Consider the following 24,152-nt stretch of genomic DNA (forward strand, 5'->3'; position numbering starts at 1 on the left):
AGACAGGCTTGCCGGAGAAAGGAGGACAGGGGGAGGAGAATCAGGACCATTGGAAAGAGAAGGATTGTTGGAATGCAATCTTGACCTGACAGAGCCTCCTGATATATTTGGCAAGTCTGAGAAAAGTAAAGGACAGGCTGAAGATTTATTTTTTTTTTTTTTTTTATGGAAGCGTTGAACAGCGGCTGTCCCTGAGCGATATGATCTTTGGAGAGTACAAAACCCACACAGAGGATGCCTGTTTTCAATCTGCTTGTGAAAATTATCGGAGATCGTAAAGAAAGGAATAGACGATAACAACAACAAGAAGAAAGTAATAAAGGACTATCTGGATTGAAATGGATAGAACTGTTTAATTAAAGCAGCAATATAAGTGATGTTTGGACTCATTCGGAGCTTTGGACTCATTCAGAGCTTGATGTATGGGTACCCCCAACAAAAATTTAAAATTCGGCTGTATAATTTGGAACTAATGTGATTTGGATAATGTGATGTGATTGGCCTGTTAATAAAAATTATTTTTTTTAAAAACACACACAAACAGAATGTGGTAGCCAGACTGGGGACCGTGAACAGCAGCAGAGACCACATAACACCAGTCTTGAAAGACCTGCATTGGCTCCCAGTACGTTTCCGGGCACAATTCAAAGTGTTGGTGCTGACCTTGAAAGCCCTAAACAGCCCAGCAGATGAAACTTTCCTCTGGTTGTCAATATTAAGAGGATGCCAGCAAGATTGAACCTTTAAATCCAGTCTTACTGAGACCACATACCAACGGTCCCGAGACATCTGCATTGGCTCCCAGGACGTTTCCAAGCACAATTCAAAGTGTCGGTGCTGACCTTGAAAGCCCTCAATGGCCTCAGCCCAGTAGACCTGAAGGAGCATCTCCACCCCAGACACCAGGGTCCCTCTCCCAAGGGCCTTCTGGCACTTCCCTCTCTGCAAGAAGCCAAGTTACAGGGAAGCAGGCAGAGGGCCTTCGCGTGGTGACGGCCGCCCTGTGGAACGCCCTTCCATCAGATGTCAAAGAAATAAGCAATTATTTCACTTTTAAAAGACATCTGAAGGCAGCCCTGTTTAGGGAAGTTTTTAAATATTTAATGCTGTCTTGTGTTTTTAATATTTGGTTGGCAGCCACCCAGAGTGGCTGAGGATACCCAGACAGATGGGGAGGGTAGAAATAATAAATTATTATATATTATTATATATCCAAAGCCAACATGCATTCAAAATCTGACGGAACGGCGCACACCTCTTCACAGCATAGACCCACCTTGTCCAGGCAAAGGTTCCCATGTCTCTCGGCAATAGCCTTTCGGAAGCCGTGAGACAGCGGATACAGCATGCTGTGATGGGGGTGCACCGAAGGGAGCCGGTTCTTCTCCAGCTGGTCAGCCACAATACTGACAAGCTTCTTCATTCTCTCGTCGTAATCGGTCCAATCACAGACGATCTGAAAGGGGGCAAAGAAAACCAGGGTTCTAGATTCAGGTAGGTAGCCGTGTTGGTCTGATGAAGTCAAAATATATATAAAAATTGCCCAGTAGCGCCTTACAGACCAACGAAGTTTGTTCTTGGTATAAGCCAGGCACCCCCAACCTTCGGCCCTCCAGATGTTTTAGACTACAATTCCCATCAACCCCGACCACTGGTCCTGTTAGCTAGGGATCATGAGAGTTGTAGGCCAAAACATCTGGGGGGGCCACAGGTTGGGGATGTCTGATATAAGCTTTTGTGTGCATGCACACTTCTTCAGATACACTGAAGCGGAAGTCCCCAGACCCTGATATACAGAGGGAGAAGTCCCCAGGCCCTGCTATATAAGACTAAGGAGAAGCCCCCAGACCCTGATATATAGTGGGAGGGTGAGTTGGGGTTTTTCTCCGAAGGGTAGTACGAGTCAATGGGTATGGTCCACCTGCTGGCAACTGTGAACGACTGAAAAAACAAGGGATGGTATGCAGATGACCTAAAATAGTTTTAGGATATGTAATGAGACACAGTCGTCCACAGGTTGACCATACCGATTGAGTCCTAGTACCTCTTCAGAGAAATACCCCGCCCCACCCTCCCTCTAAATATCAGGGTGTGGGGACTTCCACTTCAGTATATCTGAATAAGTCTGCCTGCACATGAAAGCTTAGACACAGAACAAACTGAGTTGGTCTCTAAAGTGACATTGGACAATTCCTGAATTAGGTGACGCTTTTACCATTACCGTGGGACTCAAACGCCTCGGTTCCCAAATGCCGGAAACCCTGGGAGTGTTGGCCCTTAATATGCTGAAAAACTCTGCCTCACCTGCAAACAGTGCGCCAGGTTGCAGTAAGCGTCAGGAAAGTCCGGCTTCAGTTTCAAGGCGGTGCGATACGAAGCAATTGCCTCTGGGATGTTTCCGGAATCCTAGAAAGGGAGGGATATTTCAGCAATTGGCACTAGCTTTTTTTCTCAACCATCAAAACCAAAGATGAAGAACAGACAGAAGGCACGATGATCCACACCTGGTAGACTTATAAAGTAACATTCAACAATCATTGGAATAGAACAGGGGTCGGCAAACTTTTTCAGCAGGGGGCCGTCCACTGTCCCTCAGACCTTGTGAGGGCCAGACTAGATTTTGGGGAGGGGAAAAAAAGGAACGCATTCCTATGTCCCACAAATAACCCAGAGGTGCATTTTAAATAAAAGGACACATTATACTCATGTCAAAACATGCCGACTCCCGGCCAGATTGAGAAGGCCATTGAGTCGTAGTTTGCCTCCCCATGCTATAGAATAATATTGAGTATCAGCATGTAAAAATTCAACAGAACCCTACTCTTAACAATTACAATAAATTGTAATTGATCGTACAATAAATGATTATTACAATGAATGATTATTGTAATTGATCATAGAATAAATGATTGTTACAATAAATAGTTATAAAACAACGGCAAGTCACAGTGTCTACAATAGCCGCAGCGAGAATCTTAACAGACAAAGGATGGAAAGGAGAATCCCATCCCTACTAAGTTGGCGTAGCCAGCAAAAAGGCTAAAATACGCAGAATTAGCAAGAATATTATAATACAGACAGAATTACGAGAGGTTTCGGAAGAAACATTTCATAGAGAACAGGACACTTGCAGAGTACAGTGGTACCTCTGGATGTGAATGGGATCCGTTCCGGAGCCCCGTTTGCATCCTGAAGCGAATGCAACCCGCATCTGCACGTCGCAATTCGCCGCTTCCGCGCATGACGTCATTTTGAGCGTCTGTGCATGCGGCGAAACCCGCAAGTAACGTGCTCCGTTACTTCTGGGTCACTGTGGAGCGCAACCCAAAAATATTCATCCTGAAGCATATTTAACCCGAGATAGGACTGTATTGTCTAAATTTACAGGGGTGCCCAAATTTTCCCAAAGAGAGCCAGATTTGACATGAGGGTGGGGCAAATTTGTTGAGCTGTTTAGGATTTAACCCCAAGGTTGTTTAGCTCTTTTTAGGATTGAAGCTGTTGAGCATTTGGGGGTGGGGTTGCCCCAGTAAGTAAACCAGGTTACGCTCCCCGGCCACACGCTGGACATGTGTGGTCTAAAAAAAAATGTTGGGAAAATTTAAATTCTGTGGCAGGTGTGGATTGACAAAGGACAGCAGGAAATATGACAAAACCAATGCATTTTGAGATCTAGGAGAGACGAGCGAAAGGGTGCCATTGGAAATGTGACATAGGGGTGATTGGAAGTCACAATGAGATTTTTGGGTGTGGAACTCCACCATACTTTCCGTCTATATAAGCCACCCTCTATTTGGGGGGTGTCAGGGAACTGCCATCGGAAAGGCAGGTGGTGGAGGGGCTCTCAGAAGCCAGGAGAGACTCAGCAGCGGAGGAAGGCACCAGCAGGGGGAGAGTGGGAGATCAGAGAGAGAAGGAGGTGAAGGAGTGGCTCAGGGAGTCTTCTAGCGAAAACAGCGGAGAAGTCTCAGGAACTCCCATAGGTACACCCACTCCTCGCCGGAAACTGTCGCGCCGAGAATCCAGACGATGCGTTTACGTCAAGGAGCTTTTATGCTGGAGTAGATTCCGTAAACGCCCACTGTCGGATTCTGCCAGCGATTGAGGGAGCCATGCTTAAGGGGCTCCGCTACAGACAGAACTTTGCTAATCAGGGCAAACTCGGAGGGACTAAGCTTTTACGCACAAGCAGCTCATCATCCCATCACAGGGGGGCTCAAATTTAAGAAAATGAGCCATTCACCCACCCAATCACCCGTATAAGACCTCCCCCCATTTTTATTTCAAAGTAAAAAAACCCACCTGACACGCTGAAAAGTACAGCGATTTTTTCATTTTCCTTTTAAAAAAATTATTTACAAACAAACACATAGACACAAAACAAAATTCGTATTACCCTACCACCCAAAATTTCAGACATTAAAACCACCCTTGTGGCTTCCCTCCACCGCCCCTCACCCGCCTATATAATATTTCACATTGCCATTTTTATTTCCCCCCTATTTTTATTTATTTTTGATTTCATTTTACATGCTAGTTGCCGTACATTTTCAACACTATACATTACATATATGGATTCCCCACATCTAACCCTATACCCAACTCACCATTTACCCAAATACCCATGTGACTTCCTTCACTCACATTGCAATTTGTATCTAAATTTATATTTCTTAACTCTTTTAACTTACTATTTATTATTATTATTAAACCAGATTTACAAACATTAAACCAAACATATCAACATATTAGTTTTTGAGCAGTACTTGAACACATAATCTTCAAACCATTTCCATTATATTTTTATTTTCCAGTTTGATTGGTACCTTATTACTGCACTTAACCTTGCCAGTTCTATAAATTCAATTAGTTTCTTTATCCAGTCATCCTTTGTGGGTATATATTTCCTGTTCCAGTTTTGTGCAAGGAGTAGCCTTACTGCAGCTGTCGCGTATAAGAATAATATCTTCCCATCTTGTGGTATTTCTTTACCTCTTATACTCAGTAAATATGCCTCTGGTTTTCCCCTCTAAATTAATTCTGATCATCTTTTTTATTTCCTCATGAATTTTTTAATGTTTCTGTAGCCCCACCATAAACGTATCGGCGTGCCCTCTGCCTCCTCACACTTCCAGCATAAATTCCAATTCTCCCCTTTTTCTTTTTGCGCCCCATCTCGGTTTGGGATGGCTTTTGCCAGTTGTTTTCCTTTGTAAAAACTAACAGATTTCCCTGTTGCCCCCCCCCCCCCAGTTTTTTTAAAAAATAGATTTAGCAAAGACACAAAGCTCACCTTATGGATGGAAGCGAGGTTGCTGTGGGCATCGGCAAACGCAGGATTTATTTGGATTGCTCTTGTGTAGCACTGCAGAGCTCCTTGGACGTCTTGCATTTCCTTCAAGGTGTTCCCCATGTTGGAATAGGCGTCTGCAAAAGTGGGGCTTATTCTGACGTAGAGGGCGAGAGAAAAAGTGCAGTTTTGGTACAAAAATACACTGAAGTTACGCTGGAAATGTAAGGGTCAAGAAGGCTCTTTCTATCCTATACAGTGGTCTTTAGGGCAGTTCATTAAAAAAACTTTTTTAAAAAATGCCTTCTCCAAAGCCTTCACAAAATAGGAAAACGGCCAAGAAAACAGCTATTTTCATGGAGGAGGGTCGAGATATTAACTGATATGCACGAAATTTCAGATATAGCTATATAATCCCTAGTGTAGTAAGATAACCTTGGGAGCATGCATTTTCAAAAAAGTGTTTTTTATGAACTACCCTAGTGGTCATGTGAGACAGTGAGACCTTGGTTCTCAAATGTTCTCAAAGGTTTTTCATACAGAAGGTTTCTTTATACAGAAGGTTTTTTATACAGAAAAGTTCAGCATTGTGGCATCCTCTTCATACAGACAAGCAGCACTTTCCTTTTGGGAAATCCCTGCTCCTCAATTCTGGCAATTATTAATCACTCTCAATTCCACCCTAATAATTGCCACCTGCCCAGATTTTAACTTATCTGAATTAATTTTTACTTGAATTACTTGATGTCTGCTTTTAGGCTCGTTGTGTTGTTTTTATGATGTTAGCTGCTCTGAGCCCAGCCTCGGCCGGCGAGGGTGGGATACAAACAAACAAACAAATAAATAAATAAAATTATTATTATTATTATTATTATTATTATTATTACTCAAACACTTTGGTTCCCAAATGCCGAAAACCCAGAAAAAGTGTTCCAGTTTCCAGGCATTTTTCGGAAGCCAAACATCAAATTCGGCTGTTGGCTATTCTTTCTGGGGCGCCTGCACCAATCAAACAGACTTCCGGAACAGATTAAGTTTGGTGCTTTGGTTTTTGCAATTTATTTGGTGTTTTGGTTTCAGAGGCTTTTTCGGTTCGTTTGTTTTTGCGACTGTGCGGATCCCAGTTTAGTTACTGATTGATTGATTGATTGTGCGATTGCGGAAACGGATAGAAGCCCCAGTCCCCATCCGAACAATGACTATCATCAGTGCAGGTCAGGAAAAAAAATAATTTTCATTTTTATCATTTACAAGACTGTCGTATTTATTTTAGAGTACAGTACATGGATGACTGCTTTCATTTTAGGGATCAATGGTCTCATTAGATAGTAAAATTCATGTTAAATGGCTGTTTTAGGGATTGTTTTTCAAAGTCTGGTACGGATTAATCTGTTTTGCATGACTTTCTATGGGATAGTGCACCCTGGTTTTGGAACACATTCAGTTTGAGAACCAAGGTACCACTGTATAATTAACTGGGGGGGGGAAGAGAACATTTGTGAAAAAACCAGAAGCCTTTCTAATAGGTTTAACGGGTGAAGAAATACCAAGAGACCTAAAAAGACAGTGTATTCTGTTTATGCCTGAATGTTCTTAGCCCGGATGTGGAAGGAAGAGAAGGTCCCAACAAAAGAAGAGTGGATTATCAAAATGACCGTGAAGTTCAGACATGAAGATGATAGGAAATTTAAGCAAAGAAAAAGTTAAAAGGACAAAATGGGGAAAATAATGAAGATGAAATGTGAAAAAGCATGGTGCAAAAACCTTAAGGATATAACCATCGTTAGTTCAAAGATGGCAAAATTAAGGGAGAATGAGATAGGCAGGAGAAGCAAATATTTAAAAAACCAGAAGAGGGAAGCTGGGGGAGATTGGGATTCATCTATGCTGTCTGCAAGAATGATGTTTGTGTTGAATATAAAATGCTAAAACTTAATAAAAACTATTTATATATAAAAAAAAATTAAACAAGAATGGGAAAAATTTATCGAATACCTTAAAGGCCACTGTACATATTTAGAAATAATAATAATAATAATAATAATAATAATAATAATAATAATTGTATCCCGCCCTCCCCGGCCGAAACTGGGCTTAGGGCAGCTAACATCAAATATATAACATTAGTATAAAATCAAACAATAATTAAATTACCTCCTAAAAACAAGTCAGGATCAAATTAAAATCGAATTAGATGGCTTTCTGCAGGCAGGATTGATATAACATTGATGAAGCCAAAGTAGCAAATAAGGAAATGGAATAGAACGGATCATTGTAATTACATGCAAGAAAAGATGGCAAAATATGGAAACCCGGGGGGGGGGGATGGGGGAGAGTCCGAGGGGTTTGTATAATCCCAGTATTATATATATTGAAAATGTTTGGAGTGTATGGAAATAAAATGTTAAAATAAAAAAACTGAAAATAAAAAAACCTAAAAGAGAAAGTGCATTATCCACAAGAGGAGAGCTTTCCCACAGGCACCAGACCAGCGCATGAGGAGTAATAATAATTATTAACAACAGCAACAATAATTTATTATTTATACCCAGCCACTCTGGGCGGCTTCCAGCAAAAGATTAAAATACAATAACGAGGAGCTCTTTCAATCTATTTTCCCCATGGCTTTGGAAGCTCACCTGATGGCCTCCTTGTAGTGCATAAGGGCCTCCTGGAGCTTCCCCTGCTGTTGCAAAACACTGGCTAAATTCGAATGCGCAGCTGCAAACTCTGGGAAGACCTGTGGGAAAGAAGCTCACTCTTAGTTTCCCTAAGAAGCATTCTAAAGAGACGGAGGCCGCTCTTTGAGGCTCAAATGTTGTGAAATAAATCCTCATTTGGATTGACTTGCAAAAATTAAGAAGAAGGAGGAGGAGGAGGAGGAGGAGGAGGAGGAGGAGGAGGAGGAGGAGAAACCTATGGACTGCCTTTTTAGCATGCATAGGAAATACTGTTGGGAGATCAGACTGTCAAATGACCAATGCCGTATTTTAAAGAGCCCCTCTTTGATGCTCAAATGTGGCAGGGGCTGGCTGCAAAATAAATCACCATTTGGAATGACTTGTGGTAATAATAATAATAATAATAATAATGATGGGCCTATGAACTGCCTTTTTCGTACGCATAGGAAATACTGTTAGAAAATAAGACTGTCAGGGGATCAAGCTCAGCCGACACAGAGAACAGCATGTGCCCAGCTTTTATTTCAATTTCTGTACCGTTCCTTAACACCTTGCTTTGTTCTTCTGATGAAAAAGCAGATTTTTGGTCATTCCAGGAGGCCCAGGAATATAAAAAGAGGGACAGACCCTCTTCCTTCCAAAAGGGACTTATCGGACCATGCTTTGTCAAACCTCAAAATGCTACTTTACTTTCAGTTCTTCACCATTATTTCCGTTATTGATCAAGAAAAATCTGATCGGCGATTTTTAAAAAGACCCAGACTAGGAGTCCAGGGTACGCATGCCTAACCCTTATGTGTCAATTTAATTGTTGTAATTCTCCACGCACGTACCTCAAGAGCTTTCCGGTAGAGGCGGACAGCCTCCTCGATATTCCCTTGTTCTCGCTTGATGTTCGCCAGGTTATTAAGAGAATCCGCGTGAGTTGGACATAAACGGAGAGCTGTATTATAGCATTCCTCGGCTTCGGCAACCTTTGAAACACAAAACAGAGTTTTTACGCGAATATTAGTATGTCTTTCACAGGAGCCCAAAAGGCTGCTCTGTGATGGGATGGCTAGATTGAGGTTTGATACGGCCCTCAGCTCCTGAAGGTAACTTGGTATTAGGGCGATTCATAAAAATCTCTTTTTTTGAAAATGCCTGTCCAAAGGTCTTCTCTTACCAGCAGTAGAGATTATATAGCTATATCTGGTATGTCATGCATATCAGTTAATATCTTTTATATATATATGCCAGCTGTCCTTTGTCAACAACCAATTGTTGCTGTTTTTTATATTGAATATATGCTATATGGTAACTGTTGCATCTCATAGGTATTTCAAGCCTTCTGCACGTCACAAAAGATGTATTTTATCAAAGTCATTGTTGAACTGAAATACAATTAAGAAGAAACAAAATAAAAAAATTCCTTCCAGTAGCACCTTAAAGACCAACTAAGTTAGTTCTAGGTATGAGCTTTCGTGTGCATGCACACTTCTTCAGATACACAATTAAGAGGTATATTAATAGTGAAATGCAATTAAGAAGAAGCATATTAACAGTGAAACCCCACAATTGTTGAGCCTTTTTTAAGGATTTGACCCCAGAGGTGCTGACCTTTTTTTAGGATTAAAGTTCTTGAGCTTTTTGGGGGGAAGTTTTGCCCTAGTAAATAAACTGCCACGAGGGCCGGATTAAATCGACCAGAGGGCCAAATTAGGCCCCTGAACTGGACTTTGGACATGCCTGGTCTAAAAGAACATTGGAGAAATTTAAATTCTTTGGCAGGATAGCAGGAAATATGACAAAACCAATGCATTTTGAGATCTAGGAGAGATGGGTGGAAGGCCCCCTAAGTGGACTTTGGACATGCTTGGTTTAGGGGAACATAAATACAAGATCAGACTAATCCGATTCAAACTCTCTTTCCCACACACTTACCATCTTTTGCAAGATGTATTTAAGGAAGACAGTAAGGGAAATGGTTTTGGTCATACTAAATCAAAATTAAGAGACAGAGTTGCTAGATAGTAAAAGAAAATCATTGCCAAAAACGTATAAGAATGGCATACAAAGAATGAAGAAGTTAAGTCGGTTATGATTAAATGGGCTCAAGATTTTGGTCATAACATTGAATTAGATAAGTGGGAAAGATTATGGACAAAAACAATTTATTGCATGTACAGCACTAACAGAAAATTTAATGAAGGTGACGTATAGGTGGTATTTGACGCCGACTAAACTTGCTAAAATATATATAACTCAAGATAAGGCACGCTAGAAATGCAAGGAGAAGGAAGGGAATTTCGTCCATAGGTGGTGGATGTGCACTAAAGTCAAAGTCTACTAGGATATGATTTACAAAGAATTGAAAAAGATCTTTAAATATACTGTTATTAAAAAACCAGAGGCTATTCTATTGGGTATTGTGGGAGAAGGCTACCATAGCTGTAAGGACATTTTTAGCCCAGAAATGGAAGCGGCAGGAACTTCCAACTTTGGAAGAATGGCAGACAAAAACGACTGAATATGCAGAACTGGCAAAGCTGGCAGTGAAAATCCGAAACCGGCGCGACAAACTGTTTGAAAAGGGCTGGAGTAAATTTATAAAAGATGTGAAAGAACATTGTAAACATCTGAGAATGTTTGATGGTTTGATTTAAAATATTTTGTCATGATAATTTTTGAAAGTGATTTACAAATGCTAAAGTAAATTGTTTTAAGTAGAGTAAGAAGGTAAATAGGGCGATATATGTTCAGGTAGGCAGCCGTGGTGGTCTAACGCAGTTGAAATATATAAAAAAAATATAAATTGTCCAGTAGCACATTACAGACCAACTCAGTTTGGTCTTGGTAGAAGCTTTTGTATCTGAAGAAGTGGACCTGCACCCAAATATTATACCAAGAAGAAGCCAAGTTTAGCAAGCCCTGTTTAGGGAAGCTTTTAATGTTTGAAGGACTATTGTATTTTAATATTTTGTTGCCAAGAGTGGCTGGGGAAACCCAGCCATATGGGCGGGGTATAAATTATTATTATTATTATTATTATTATTATTATTATTATTATCATCATCATCATCATCATCAGGTGCTACTGGACAATTTTTAAAGGGTGATATAGAAATGCTAAGAGGATCGTGACTGCTTAAGAAAGCCAGGGAGTGGGAGCGGGGGGGGGGGGGAGTCGACGCTTGGTATGAGCAAAGTTGTATGTGACGATATGATTTGACATGAACGTGACAAAGGAAAAAATAAAAGAGGACTTCTTCTAGGTTCTGTACCCCAAATCCCCCCCCAAAGGCCAATTTCGAGGTCACCATAATCTGGAAGGCTTTTTTCAGCAAACCGTCTGACATACAGAAAGCAAAAGGGACCGGTTTCATTTTCTTTTTTTAATTTTTATTTTATTTATAACATAGTCCACAACAACTCATACATACAAACAGACCCACCACCATTGACTAATTATCAAAATAAAACTCCTATCCCCTTACACAAAGAAAACATAAAAATAAAAGACTTTATCCTGTTAAATGGCCTCCTTATTTACTTCTTGTACAGTGGTGCCTCGCAAGACGAAATTAATTCGTTCCGCGAGTTGCTTCATCTTGCGATTTTTTCGTCTTGCGGAGTGCGGATTCCCCGGGTATTAACGGCTTTAAGAAAAAGGGAGCAAACCCGCAAGACGTTTTCGTCTTGCGAAGCAAGCCCATAGGGAAATTCGTCTTGCGAAGCACCTCGAAAAACGGAAAACCCTTTCGTCTAGCGAGTTTTTCGTCTTGCGAGGCATTCGTCTTGCGGGGCACCACTGTATACTATTTCTTTTGTATGGGATTATTACAATTTTTCCTAATTATGACTTAAACCACAAAGTCTCCTGTAGAAATTAATTGAAACAAGTCCAGGTGTATATTTTGGGGCACTGTTTGGTAAAGTATTCTCTGCATTTTCCCATTCCTTTTGGAATTCTTGTCTGGGTTGTGCCCTAATCGTCTCTGTTAATCTGGCCAATTCAGCATGGGGTAAAAGCCTAAGAAAAAGCTAAACAACTTCAATCCTAAAAAATTTAAGCCCTAAGAAAAGAGCTCAACAACTTCAATCCTTAAAAAAAGTCAACAACTTTGGCCGGCCCTTATGGCCCTTCACTTCATCAAATCTGGCCCTCTTTGAAAGAGTTTGGACACCACTGCCTAATAGGAAAGTTTCTGTATTTTTTTTTCCACAGGCCCACCAGACATGTATAAGTGTCCCTTCTGCTTTACTGCACTTCCAGCACAGGTTTTTTGTTTTTGTTTTATACATTTTAGCTATTTTGGCAGGTGTTAAGTACCATCTATAAAACATCTTTTATATAGATGTTCCCCCCACCCCAAGGCAAAAGGGACCAGTTTCTTACGCTGCCTTTCTCTTTCAGCGCGTTGGCCAGGTTGCAGTAGGCGTCGGGGAAGTGGGGCTGGAGCTCAATGGCCCTCTTGTAGGTATCGATTGCCAGATCGATCAGCCCCTGTTCGTAATACACACATGCCAGGTTGCCGTGGACAACAGCGTGGTTGGGACTTAGGCTCAGGGCCCGTAGGTAGGCGGCAACGGCTCTGAAATGAGATCAAGGACTGGTTCAGTTTCATTGTCACCAGGGTGGATAAAAATCTGTTTTTTAAAAAATAAAATGCTTTGGGAGGACGATTAAGAGGATCGAGGCGGGCCGGGACTGCTGATTCTTTTAGATTTGTTAGCAGCCTTCGACATGGTCGATCACAAACTTTTGGACCACCGCCTTGCCAACGTGGGGATTCAGGCACAGTCAGACAATGGCTGTGCTCCTTTATCTCAGGTCGGGGACAGAGGTGGTGCTAGGGAGGGAGTTGTCGCTGCGGCACTCCTTGTTGTGTGGAGTGCCGCAGGGCACAATCCTTTCCCCGATGCTTTTCAATATCTTTATGCGCCCCCTTGCCCAGATTGTCCGGAGTTTAGGGCTGAGTTGTCGTCAATATGCTGATGACACCCAGCTTTATCTGTCAATGGACGGCCACCCTGACTCGGCCCCAGACACACTGACCAGATGCTTGGAAGCCGTGGCTGGGTGGCTGCGTGGGAGCCAGTTGAAGTTAAATCCTTCGAAGACAGAGGTCCTCTGGCTGGGTCAGGACAACATGGGGTTGGGGGGCCAACTCCCATCTCTTGCGGGGGCGCAATTAGTGCCAGAGCCTTCTGTCAAGAGCTTCGGTGTAACCTTCGATGCCTCTCCTTCCATGGAGGCACAGGTTGCAGCCACAGCAAAGGTGGCATTTTTCCACCTCCGCCGTATTAAGGAATTGGTTCCTTACCTTTCTCGCCCTGATCTGGCCACAGTGATCCATGCGATGGTCACCTCCAGGCTTGATTATTTTAACTCGCTCTATGCTCAGATTCACTCTGACACCCTATATGGGATTTGGTATATAAATTTTCCCGTGGCTTTTTTGCTGGCCCATGTAGGACCAGCATGGCTTGGGTGAATAGCTGATGTTTCCTCCCTTTATAGTCTTGATTTATGGGGTACTACTAAAATGAGGCTGCATTTTAAGCTGTATTTTAAGCCGTATTTTAATTAACTGGGGTTTTTTTCTATTATATTTTATTGTAATTTATATTTGGTGTTAGCCGCCCTGAGCCCAGCCCTGGCCAGTGAGGGCAGGGTAGAAATAAATAAATAAATAAATAAATCAGGAAAGAATTACTTGTTTTAAGTTTTTCATGTGTGCGAAAACTCAGTCCAAGTTTTTCTTGGGGAAAAGATGTTTCAGCACATCAGTTAAGCAACATGGATACATATGCTACCATGTTACTGTTTTAGTGAAATAAATTGCTTAAATTGTTATGAAGGAAATGTTTCTTTTCTCCTTCCAATCAAGTACAGCAGAAAAGTTGTTCAAATAAAAAGTGTTCACTTATTAAAGCTCACCATCATTTCGTCACAATCGGGCTGTATATAGCAGAACCAAATCATTTTTGATATAACCGTAGAAAAGACTCTGATGTTAGGATTCCAAAAAGGAAACCTGCCTCCAATTGTCAATATTAAGAGGATGCCAGCAAGGCTGAACCTTCCTGTAAAAGGAGGATTTAAATCAAGTCTTATGGGTTTGGGATTTAAATCAATTTGCTTTAAATAAAATCAACCCTCTAGGCAACAATGGGAGTTAGTTTGGGTATGGGTGCAACCACTAAACTGAGAATATAAGACGTAATGTGATTATACGCAAAACCAATAAAAACCATTTATATAAAAAAGAGAATATAAGCTCTATGCCTATTTGCTTACCTGTCAAATATACGCGCCTCCTTCAAGACGTTCCCCAGATTAATGTAAGCATCCAGGAAGTTGGGGTCCAGGGTCACCGCCTGAAAATATTTAAGATAATAGATTTTTGTTACTAATACAGTCATACCTCAGGTTGAAGTAGCTTCGGGTTAAGCATTTTCGGGTTGTGCTCCGTGGTGACCTAGAAGTAACAGAGCGCGTTACTTCCGGGTTTTGCAGCTTGCGCACATGCAGACGCTCAAAATGATGCCACACGCATCCACGGAAGCAGCAAATCGTGACCCGAGCATGTTTGCTTCAGGATGCAAACGGGGCCCCGGAACGGATCCCGTTCGCATCCAGAGGTACCACTGTGGTTACTTTTAAATAAGTGGGTTAACTTTGACCTAGGCTGCCTCCTACCTACCTTCCTACCTTATCTATCTACCGACTTTATCTTATTATATATCTACTTGCCTACCTATCTTATCTATCTACCTACCCTATCTATCTAATCTATCTACCTACCATCTAATCCAGGTGTGGCCCAACTTGGCCCTCCAACCCCCATCATCCCTACCTAACAGGACCAGTGGTCAGGGACAATGGGAGTTGTAGTCCCAAAACAGCTGGAGGGCCAGGTTTGGCCATGCCTGAATCTATCTACCTACCTAATCAATCTATCTATCTATCTAACTTATCTATCTATCCATCTACCAACCTTTCTTATGTATCTATCTAATCTACCTACCTAATCTATCTATCTATCCTAATCTAATCTAATCGAATCGAATCTACCTACCTATCATCTATCTAATCTATCTATGCAAGGAATATCAACTGTACGAGAAATGGTACCAACTAATGGTACTAACAGGAAACCGGAGGCCCAATGCAGCTGAAAAAATGCCTCCAATTTTAATATAAAAAAGAATGGGAAACGTTTATTGCATATTGACAAAAGCAGTGCACACAGGTTAATACATTAGCAGGATTATTTTTTTAAAAAAACCCACCTGTAATGGTTAAATTTAAAGTAAGGACAGTCCCCGGATTTACAAATCAGTCCCCATACAAAATCCATTGAAGTTGAAAAGTATCCCCGGACTCATTGAAAAAAAATCTGATAACCTTAAATTAGTGATGATGATTTTATTGAAGAAGAAGAAGAGTTTGGATTTGATATCCCGCTTTATCACTACCCTAAGGAGTCTCAAAGTGGCTAACATTCTCCTGTCCCTTCCTCCCCCACAACAAACCCTCTGTGAGGTGAGTGGGGCTGAGAGACTTCAGAGAAGTGTGACTGGCCCAAGGGCACCCAGCAGCTGCATGTGGAGGAGCAGAGACGCAAACCCAGTTCCCCAGATTACGAGACTACCGCTCTTAACCACTACACCACACTGGCTCTCCAGTGATGATAATGAATGATGATAATACAAAGGAACCAGGGGAGGGAAGTCAAATAATTCCATAATGTGGGATTAACATTGATTGTGCATACAATTGTTTTTTTAAAAAATATTCTTTAATGTAATGATTTGGTTTTTTGTGAAAACTAAAAAAAATTATACAGTGGTACCTCTGGTTAAGTACTTAATTCGTTCCGGAGGTTGTTCTTACTTCCGAAATTGTTCTTAATCTGAACTTTAGCTAATGGGGCTTCCTGCTGCCGTTGAGCCGCCAGAGCACGATTTCTGTTCTCATCCTGAAGCAAAGTTTTTAACCTGAAGCACGATTTCTGGGTTAGCGGAGTGTATAACCTGAAGTGTATGTAACCCGAGGTACCACTGTATATATTAAAAAATTGCATCCAATTTTGACAGTGTTATTACAAACCACTTCATTCAGCCCTGCAACATCTTGTGAAGCAACGATATACTAATATGCAGCTGTTATTATGTCACATTGGTCAAGGCTTTCTGGGAAATAATATATGATGAGTTTAAAGAAAATGTTTGAAAATACATTTGTCAAAAAGCCAGAAGCCTTCTCACTAGGTATAAGACTTCTTATGTCTGCAACGACGGCAGCAAGAATGCAACTAGCCCAATGGGGCTTAGATTGGATTGTTATGAATGAAAAAAATTAGTAAAAAAATATTTCAAAAGAGAATGCTACTTGCCCAATTAATGGGGCTTAGATCGGGTTATTAATGAAAGAAATGATAAAAAATGATTTAAAAAGAGAATGCCACTAGCCCAATTAATGGGGCTTATATGGGATTGTTATTAATGAAAACAATAATGAAAAATAATTTACAAAGAGAATGCCACTTGCCCAATTAATAATCAGATTGCTATGAATGAAAATAATAATAAATTCTTTAAAAGAAGAAGAGAAAACGCTACTAGCCTAATTAATAGGGCTTATATTGGATTGTGATTAATGAAAAATTAATAAAACATTATTTAACAGAAGAAGAGAGAACGCTACTAGCCCAATTAATGGGGCTTATATTGGATTGTTATCATTATCATTATTTTTTCAGGCCTTCCCATCTAGAGCCCAGAAACCCTGTAATAGTTACCTTCTCAAAGTGATGAATCGCCAGCCAGATTTCCCCTTGCGCATTGAACACACAGCCGAGGTTACTCCACGCCACAGCAAAGTTGGGTTGGGTCTCGATGGCTTTCAGGTAGCAGGCCTTGGGAGGGTCGAGAGGTAGGTAGGTACAGGGGGAAGGGGGTATTTGCACAAAAGAAAAGCAAGAGAAAAGTCCCAGTTAGTATCCCTCCTCTGACCGGCCAAAAGTGATCCTGCGGTAGAGGCTCGCTCGCTGGCGCCAAAACTAGCGTGCTGGCGGGTGATGCTGCGCCAGCGCAAACCAGGACCCAAATGCAAATCCACCATTGTCAGTTATGCTGACCCTTCACTATATAGCAATTCTTTCCTAGCAAGCAATTCCTCGGCCAAGGCCAGGGCAGTTGCTTTCACACTTGCAATCGGCTTCCAATACGCCGCCGTTTGGATTGCAACAGTTTGGATTGCGACACAGTTTGGATAGCATCCTGGCTGAGGTCAGATGACCTTGGGGCCGGTCTCTCCCAAATATTCTCCAGTTGTTAAAATGACAGCAGGGCCTTGGTTCTCAAACGCCGAAAACCTGGATGGAAGCTTCAAATTCTTCTTTTACAGCAGCCTTTCTCAACCTTGGGTCCCCAGATCTTGTTGGACTACAACTCCCATAATTCTAGCCAGCATGACCTGTGGTCAGGGATGATGGGAGTTGTAGTTCAAGAACATCTGGGGACCCAAGGTTGAGAAAGGCTGTTTTACAGGAAGGCTCAACTTTACTGGCATACTCTTCACACGGACAAGAGGAGGTTTCATTTCGGGAGCCACAAAATCCCTGCTACTCAAACGCCGAAGGGTGGGTTAATTCTACTTTTACAGAAAGGTTCATATGGACAATAGGGCAGTTTATGAAAAAAAAAATTGGAAAATGTCTGCTCCAGAGGTCTTATCTTACTACACTACGGATTATATAGCTATCTCTGAAATTTCATGCATATCAGTTAATATCTTGACCCTGCTCCACTGAAAAGCATTGGGTGTTCACTAGGGCGGTTCATAAAAAACTTTTTTTAAAAAATGCCTTCTCCAAAGGTACTACACAAGGGACCCTCCTTCATGAAAATAGCCATTTTCTTATATTGTGAAGGCTGAAATGTCAATTCAGTGGAGCCGGGTCAAGATATTAACTGATATGCATGAAATTTCAGATATAGCTATATACTGTAATCCCTAGTGTAGTAAGAAAATAGCTTTGGAGAAGGCATTTTCCAAAAAAAAAAAAAAAAAAAAAAAGTTAATATGAACCGCCATAATGGACAGGCGCAGGTTTCCTTTTGGGAGTCACAAAATCCCTGCTACTCAAACACCTTGGTTCCCAAACGCGAAAACCCCGGAAGGAAGCGTTCCTGTTTCTGGAGCTTTTTGGAAGCCAGATGTCTGACGCAGCTGTCGGCGATTGTTTCTGGGGCGCCTGCACCAATCAGAAGCTGCGCCTTGGTTTTCAAACATTTTGGAAGTCCAACAGGCTTCCGGAATGGATTAAGTTTGGTGCTTTGGTTTTTGCAATTAATTTTGTGCTTTTGTTATTTCTTGTATAGTACAGTACATTATCGCTTTCACTTTATGGATCAATGGTCTTGTTAGATAGCAGAATTCGTGTTCAATGGCTGTTTTTGTAAAAGTCTGGAACGGACGGATCCATTTTGCATTCCTTTCCATGGGAAAGCACGCCTTGGTTTTGGAACGCTTTTGAAACTGACTTCCAGAGCGAATGAAGTTTGAGAACCGTGGTAACCGGTCGTTAAAAACTTCCCTAAAGGTTCAGCCTTGCTGGCATCCTTGGTTTTGGAATGGATTCCGTTTGAGAACCAAGGGGCTACTGTAAGTAGAAATTACATTAGAAGATCCAGAATACCCCATGAAAGACACGGTCTCCCTCTTTTTAAAGAGCAAAAACTTGGCTCTCCAACCCTGAACTCACCTGTGCAGGACGCACACCTGAATGTTACTTTCACAACCTCAAATGACAGCTTTGCACAAAGGTCCCGGTCCCTGCAATGCGAGCGCGAGAAGTCGCCGGCGCCCCCTAACAGCACGCCGCTCGCGCCCTCGCTGCCAACTGCCGCGCTTTGCCGCAACGCCCCTGGGTGCTATGAGTGGCCAACCAGACTGATTCATCTGCTGAACAGGCCCACGCAGAAACTCAGGGGGGTGGGGAGTCTTAAATTTGTGCCGGAAACCTCAATGCATTGCAACCCAATTTTGCCGAGAGGCCTAGAGGAGCCGCCCACATGGAGATGAATCGTCTAGTCCACCATTCACAAGGGCCCCATCACACGCTGTGCGCATTTCCGCTGCGCCGCCCTTGCGCTACCGCAGGACCACAGCGCGTCATCAGCAGAGCAGAACGCTGCAATCCAAACAAAGAAGGAAAAAAGATAAAAAATGAACCACCGGGAAGAGTTAGATACTTTTAACTAAGTCCTTTCCCAATTATCTCTTTTAAATCTTAAGGTATTTTTTTTACGTTTATTTCTCGGAAAGAAACGTGGCTAGGACTATCAATTGCTCTCTAACGTTACTCGCTCGTACAGAAAATACTTAAGCAATTTCCGAAGCCACAAGACAGAAGATTCAGGCATGGAGCAAATGGTTTTTGTCGTGGCAGTTACAAACCCGTTACCATATTTCTCATGTGAGTTTTCGGTGCGTTCCTTCCTGGAAGAGGAGGAGGAGGAGAGTTTCTGCTTTAGATCCAGCCCTCGAGCTCCCTCTCCTTACGCATGGAAAAGGTTTCCCCCACCTGAAACCTTCTAAATGTAATATCAGTGGTGGAAAACCAAAAACGAGAGAGAAAATAAAACAAGATCATTAGTAAAAAGTTCCAACAAAGCAATCGAAAATCTCTGGGTACGTCTTAACACGGGGGTGGAGGGGTGGGGGGCGGTTGGTCTGTATCGGGGGGCATGCAGAAGGGAAAGGGGTTAATGGGGGGCAACAGCAAACTGGAAGAAAGGCTCCGAAACTCCCGCAACAATTGAATTTCAATTCAGGTGGTAAAGATTGTGCTGGTTTGGTCTTGCAAATGCACTGATGGCCAAAGAAATACATTGCCGTTTGTCCAGAATATATATATAGATGTATTCCCCCCCCCCCCCCGTTTAATGGCGTTCTCGCGAAAAACGGAATAACACTTTCAAGTTAGGCGTGTCTCTCCAGAGCTCTGAAACAAAGAAGTCAGCAACCTAAGGCAGGCGCGGTATCTCAGCTGGTGACCAGTCACGCTAGAAGCCGCGGTGGCGTGCGATTCGAGTTAGCTGTCCGCCTGGTGCTTTGGAGAAGGCGTTTGGATGCCCCTATTCAGAGTCGGCACAATGGGGCTGCCTGGAGCAGCTGCCTGCCCAATCTGTGCTTGGAATTTGTCCATTCCCAGAACCCGAGAGCGGATTCTCCTGGAAATCGGCTTTTCTCCTCTCCCCCCCCCCCCCCCGCCCAGAACGGCAACCAGTCGGAAGCTACACTGTTGACGCACCCCACTCGAACGCACGCGCATGGGGCTGGAAGCGAAGGACCTCCGGAGCTACTCCTCGTTCCTCCGCGCCCCGGCAGCTGCGTTAAGGTGGCTTGTAACAAGGCAATTTCGGGTCCCGTTGGAAAGCCCCCCTTGGCGGAGAGCCGTTTTGGGGTTCGAATTCTCGGCTGGAAACCGGACTGCTAGAAGCCACCTTCCCACTCTCGGCCGCACGTTTTTCTTTGATCAGCTCATCTCCCGAGCAAACCAGCCACGTCACTTGACCCTTTGGACAAAGACAGATTGTTCGAAGGAAGCAAACCAGGACCAGGACTATTTGCCAGCCTTTCTTCCACTGTGGAGACGGGGGGGGGGGGGAGTTTAAAGAATCGTCTTTTTTTCAATGCCATATTCAGAAGGAAACATTCGATAAGGTTCTTCTCCACTTACAAGCCGCAAAGGACTTTAGAAGAGCGCCTGCTTCTCACAGGAACCACGGACTAAGTCAGCAGGCAAGCCTCAGTTTGGAAGGAATGTTTCTTTCCAGATCAGAGAATGGTGACGCCCCTGAGTCACATCACAATAGTGGGTAGTCTCGTTCTGCGGCAAGACTCAACGTCTTAAAACCAAGTATTAACGGGGGCTTGCCAGATCTGGCCCCGCAACTACGCTGGGGGAATTCAAGGCCTTCGGCTTCTCAGCCATTTCTTGGGAGTCTCGCAGGTCAGCGGAGCATCGAAGACTTGGCGCAAGCGTTCACATTCTCAAAAGACTGATGTTTTAAAACTCATTCTACAGAACACCTACCTTGGCTTCTTCCAAGCGACCCAGGGCTTTGAGCAGATTCCCCAGGTCACTACGCACGCAGTACAAGTCCTGGAAATTAAACGCATTGGGTCAGTCCCCAAAAGAGGAAATGGCAATGTCAAAAGATCATATACAGTGGGGCCTCGGTTCTTGAGCAGCTTAGTTTCCGAACAACTTGGAACCCGAAGGCTACAAGCCCGGAAGGGGGAGTTCCGGTTTTTGAACTTTGCCTCAGAAGCTGAACGGGTTCCTGAGCTTCCGTTTTTACTGTTGTGCAGAAAATTTAAGTCCCCCCCAATTGTAATTAAGGTTTTTCTCATCCTGTTTTACCCTTGCGCAGCAAATTTAAGTCCCCCCCCCCATTGGGTAATTAAGGCTTTTTTCATCCTGTTGTACCCACGCAGCTAATTCAAGACCGTCCCCCCCGGATTGTAATTAAATCCTTCCGTTTCTGATGGCCATGTTCTGAGGCAATATTTGGTGCTTTTGTTTTTGCTATTTTTTGCATTTTTGTTTGTGTGGCTTTTTCATTTTTGTGACTGTGGCTTGTTTTTTCGTTTTATGATTGATTGATTTGATTGATTGATTGTGTGACTGCAGAAATGCATCAGAGCACCCCATCCAAACAATGACTATCATTAGTTCAGGTCAGAAAAAAATTATTTTAATTTTTATCATCTACGATACTGTCTTATTTCTTTTATACTACAGAACATTAATGATTGTGTCAGGGGTTCAGGAGCAGAGGCACAGGGAGGAGAGGAGATGGAGAGCGAGGGGGAGGAATCCGAGGGGAGCATAGGAGAAGAGGACAGTGAACCGAGGGATTCCATGAGCCTCTCCAGCAAATCGGAAGATTCACAGAAGGGGGCGCCAGTGGCCAGGGGTAGGGGGTTCCCAAGGGGAACGTCCCAGGAGCAAGGGGACAGCAGGGACTCCCAGAGCAGTAGTTGGAAATCAGGACCAGCTTCCCCACCAGAGCAGAGTGGGGGGGAAGAGTCCCAAGGATCAGGGCCAGTGCATTCCCCACCAGGGAGAGAAGATAAGGCAGGGCTGACCACACCTCCATCGGAGAGTCAGACAACGGAGGGGAGGTCAGATCCGGCCAGTGTACCGGAAGAGGGAAGCAGTGACAGAAGTAGTGTAACGGTTAGGAGGAAGGTCACTGGGCTGGCGCGAGAGGCAAGTTCAAATGTACAGGAGCGCGGGACAGCAGAGAATGAGGATTGGGAACCGGGTCCTAAAGCCCGCCGGAGGGAGGGGGAGGAGCTAAGCGACTCAGCGTCGGAAGAGTCCAGAAAGGGCAATGCCCCAGCGGGCAGGAGGACCCAGAGGAGGAGAGAGCAGCGTAAAAGGTGGAGCCGGGCTAGGATCTTAAACTGGTGTCATAGGGGAGGAGACTCAGACGGTACTTCGCCGGTCTAGGCTTTAAGACGTAGAGCTGCGCGCTACGGCTTTGAAATGGAAACTGAACCTCAGTAAAGACTTTTGTACATAACTACAGCCTAGCGTTGGTCCTCTGTGAGCTGGGACCTAGAGGCAGCTCTGACAGATTGCTTTCATTTTATGGATCAATAGTCTCGTTAGATCAGGCATGGCCAAACTTGGTCCTCCAGATGTTTTGGGACTACAATTCCCATCATCCCTGACCACTGGTCCTGTTAGCTAGGGATAATAATAATAATAATTTTTATTTATACCCTGCCCTCCCCAGCCAAGGCCGGGCTCAGGGCGGCTAACAAGCAATAATAAAAACAAGTTGAATGAATACAACTTAAAAACAAGATTAAAATACAACATTAAAATATTGAAACATTAAAATATTAAAATGCAGCCTCATCACAGGAGGAGAAAGGGAAAAGAAAAAAGAAAGAGGGGGAGGGAATCAAATTGGCTCCAAGCCAAAGGCCAGGCGGAACAATTCTGTCTTACACACCCTGCGGAAAGAAATCAGATCCTACAGGGGCCTGAGAGTTGTAGTCCCAAAACATCTGGAGGGCCAAGTTGGGCCATCTCTGCATTAGATAGTAAAATGCATGTGAAATGGCTGTTTTAGGGGTTGTTTTTCAAAGTCTGGAACGGATTAATCCGTTTTGCATTCCTCTCTATGGGAAAGTGCACCTGGGTTTTGGAACACTTTGGTTTCGGAATGGATTCAGTTTGAGAACCAAGGTACCACTGTATATAGAAATTGTACAGTCTCTCATTATCTTCGTCCTTCGTATGCTTGGTTCCTTTAAACATCAGAACCTTGCGGAAACGGACAGGTCTTGAAAACACCACCAAGAATAACACAGCAGGTAGCGCTCCTTTGTTGATTCAACGTGGGGACAAAGTCAGCCCCACTTAAGACCCCCAAAGCGCTGCCCCAGATTAATATATGTGGCTGTATGGACTCTGATCTTCCTGGACTGGTACCAGCAACAGGGGGAAGACAAAAGCAATGAAAGGAGAGTAGCATAGATGGCCAGTTTCAGGTAGATAGCCGTGTTGATCTGTCATGTTGTTGTTTAGTCGTTTAGTCGTGTCCGACTCTTCGTGACCCCATGGACCAGAGCACGCCAGGCACTGTCATATTATGACTATGACTATGATCTGTCATAGTCATAAGAAATAACAGGATGAAAGATGAAAAATTCTTTTTGAATAATTCCAGTGCTACCTTAAAGATCAACTAAATATAAGCTTTCAAGGGATGAGCTTTGACCTGTACCCCCCCCCCAAAACAGGGCTTTCCTTCCCCAAATAAGGTCAACAACTTTGACCCAACCCCCCCCCAAATGGGGGTAGATCACTGCCAGTTTTTAATTCTGTAAGTAGATCACAGCCTTTTGGGAGTTGGCCACCCCGATATACAATTAGAAGATGGGGAATGATTATGGAAAGAGGGAATTAATTTGACGGCTTGCAGTTCGTTGAAAGAAAATGCTGTGGCATCTTTTAAGGCAGAATACTCTTCCTCGGGGCAAATAGGGGTTGCCTGAGTTGTGAAAGAAAATGACCCTGTATTAGGGAAATGTATTCTGGCAACCTCCCTCTTACACTCTTTTGAGACTTCAACTGACTGCTTTTGACACCCTTCTGATG

The 24,152-nt window shown here is 43.2% G+C and overlaps 1 protein-coding gene across 2 annotated transcripts in view; it reads right to left on the reverse strand.

The window, feature by feature from the left end:
• Nucleotides 1-24,152, reverse strand: part of OGT (O-linked N-acetylglucosamine (GlcNAc) transferase) — an 81,470-nt gene that overhangs the window by 37,839 nt on the left and 19,479 nt on the right. For both annotated transcript variants that reach the window (XM_079962686.1, XM_079962687.1), the window contains exons 4-12: nt 21,066-21,134; nt 16,761-16,877; nt 14,255-14,334; nt 12,350-12,545; nt 8,805-8,945; nt 7,930-8,030; nt 5,294-5,447; nt 2,305-2,406; nt 1,277-1,456 (exon numbers count right to left, since the gene is read on the reverse strand). In XM_079962686.1, coding sequence (XP_079818812.1) covers nt 1,277-1,456; nt 2,305-2,406; nt 5,294-5,447; nt 7,930-8,030; nt 8,805-8,945; nt 12,350-12,545; nt 14,255-14,334; nt 16,761-16,877; nt 21,066-21,134 — 1,140 coding nt within the window. The remainder of the gene's footprint in view (nt 1-1,276; nt 1,457-2,304; nt 2,407-5,293; nt 5,448-7,929; nt 8,031-8,804; nt 8,946-12,349; nt 12,546-14,254; nt 14,335-16,760; nt 16,878-21,065; nt 21,135-24,152) is intronic.

The sequence above is a fragment of the Podarcis cretensis genome, assembly GCF_951804945.1.
Source record: "Podarcis cretensis genome assembly, chromosome: Z".
NCBI classification, from domain to species: domain Eukaryota; kingdom Metazoa; phylum Chordata; class Lepidosauria; order Squamata; family Lacertidae; genus Podarcis; species Podarcis cretensis.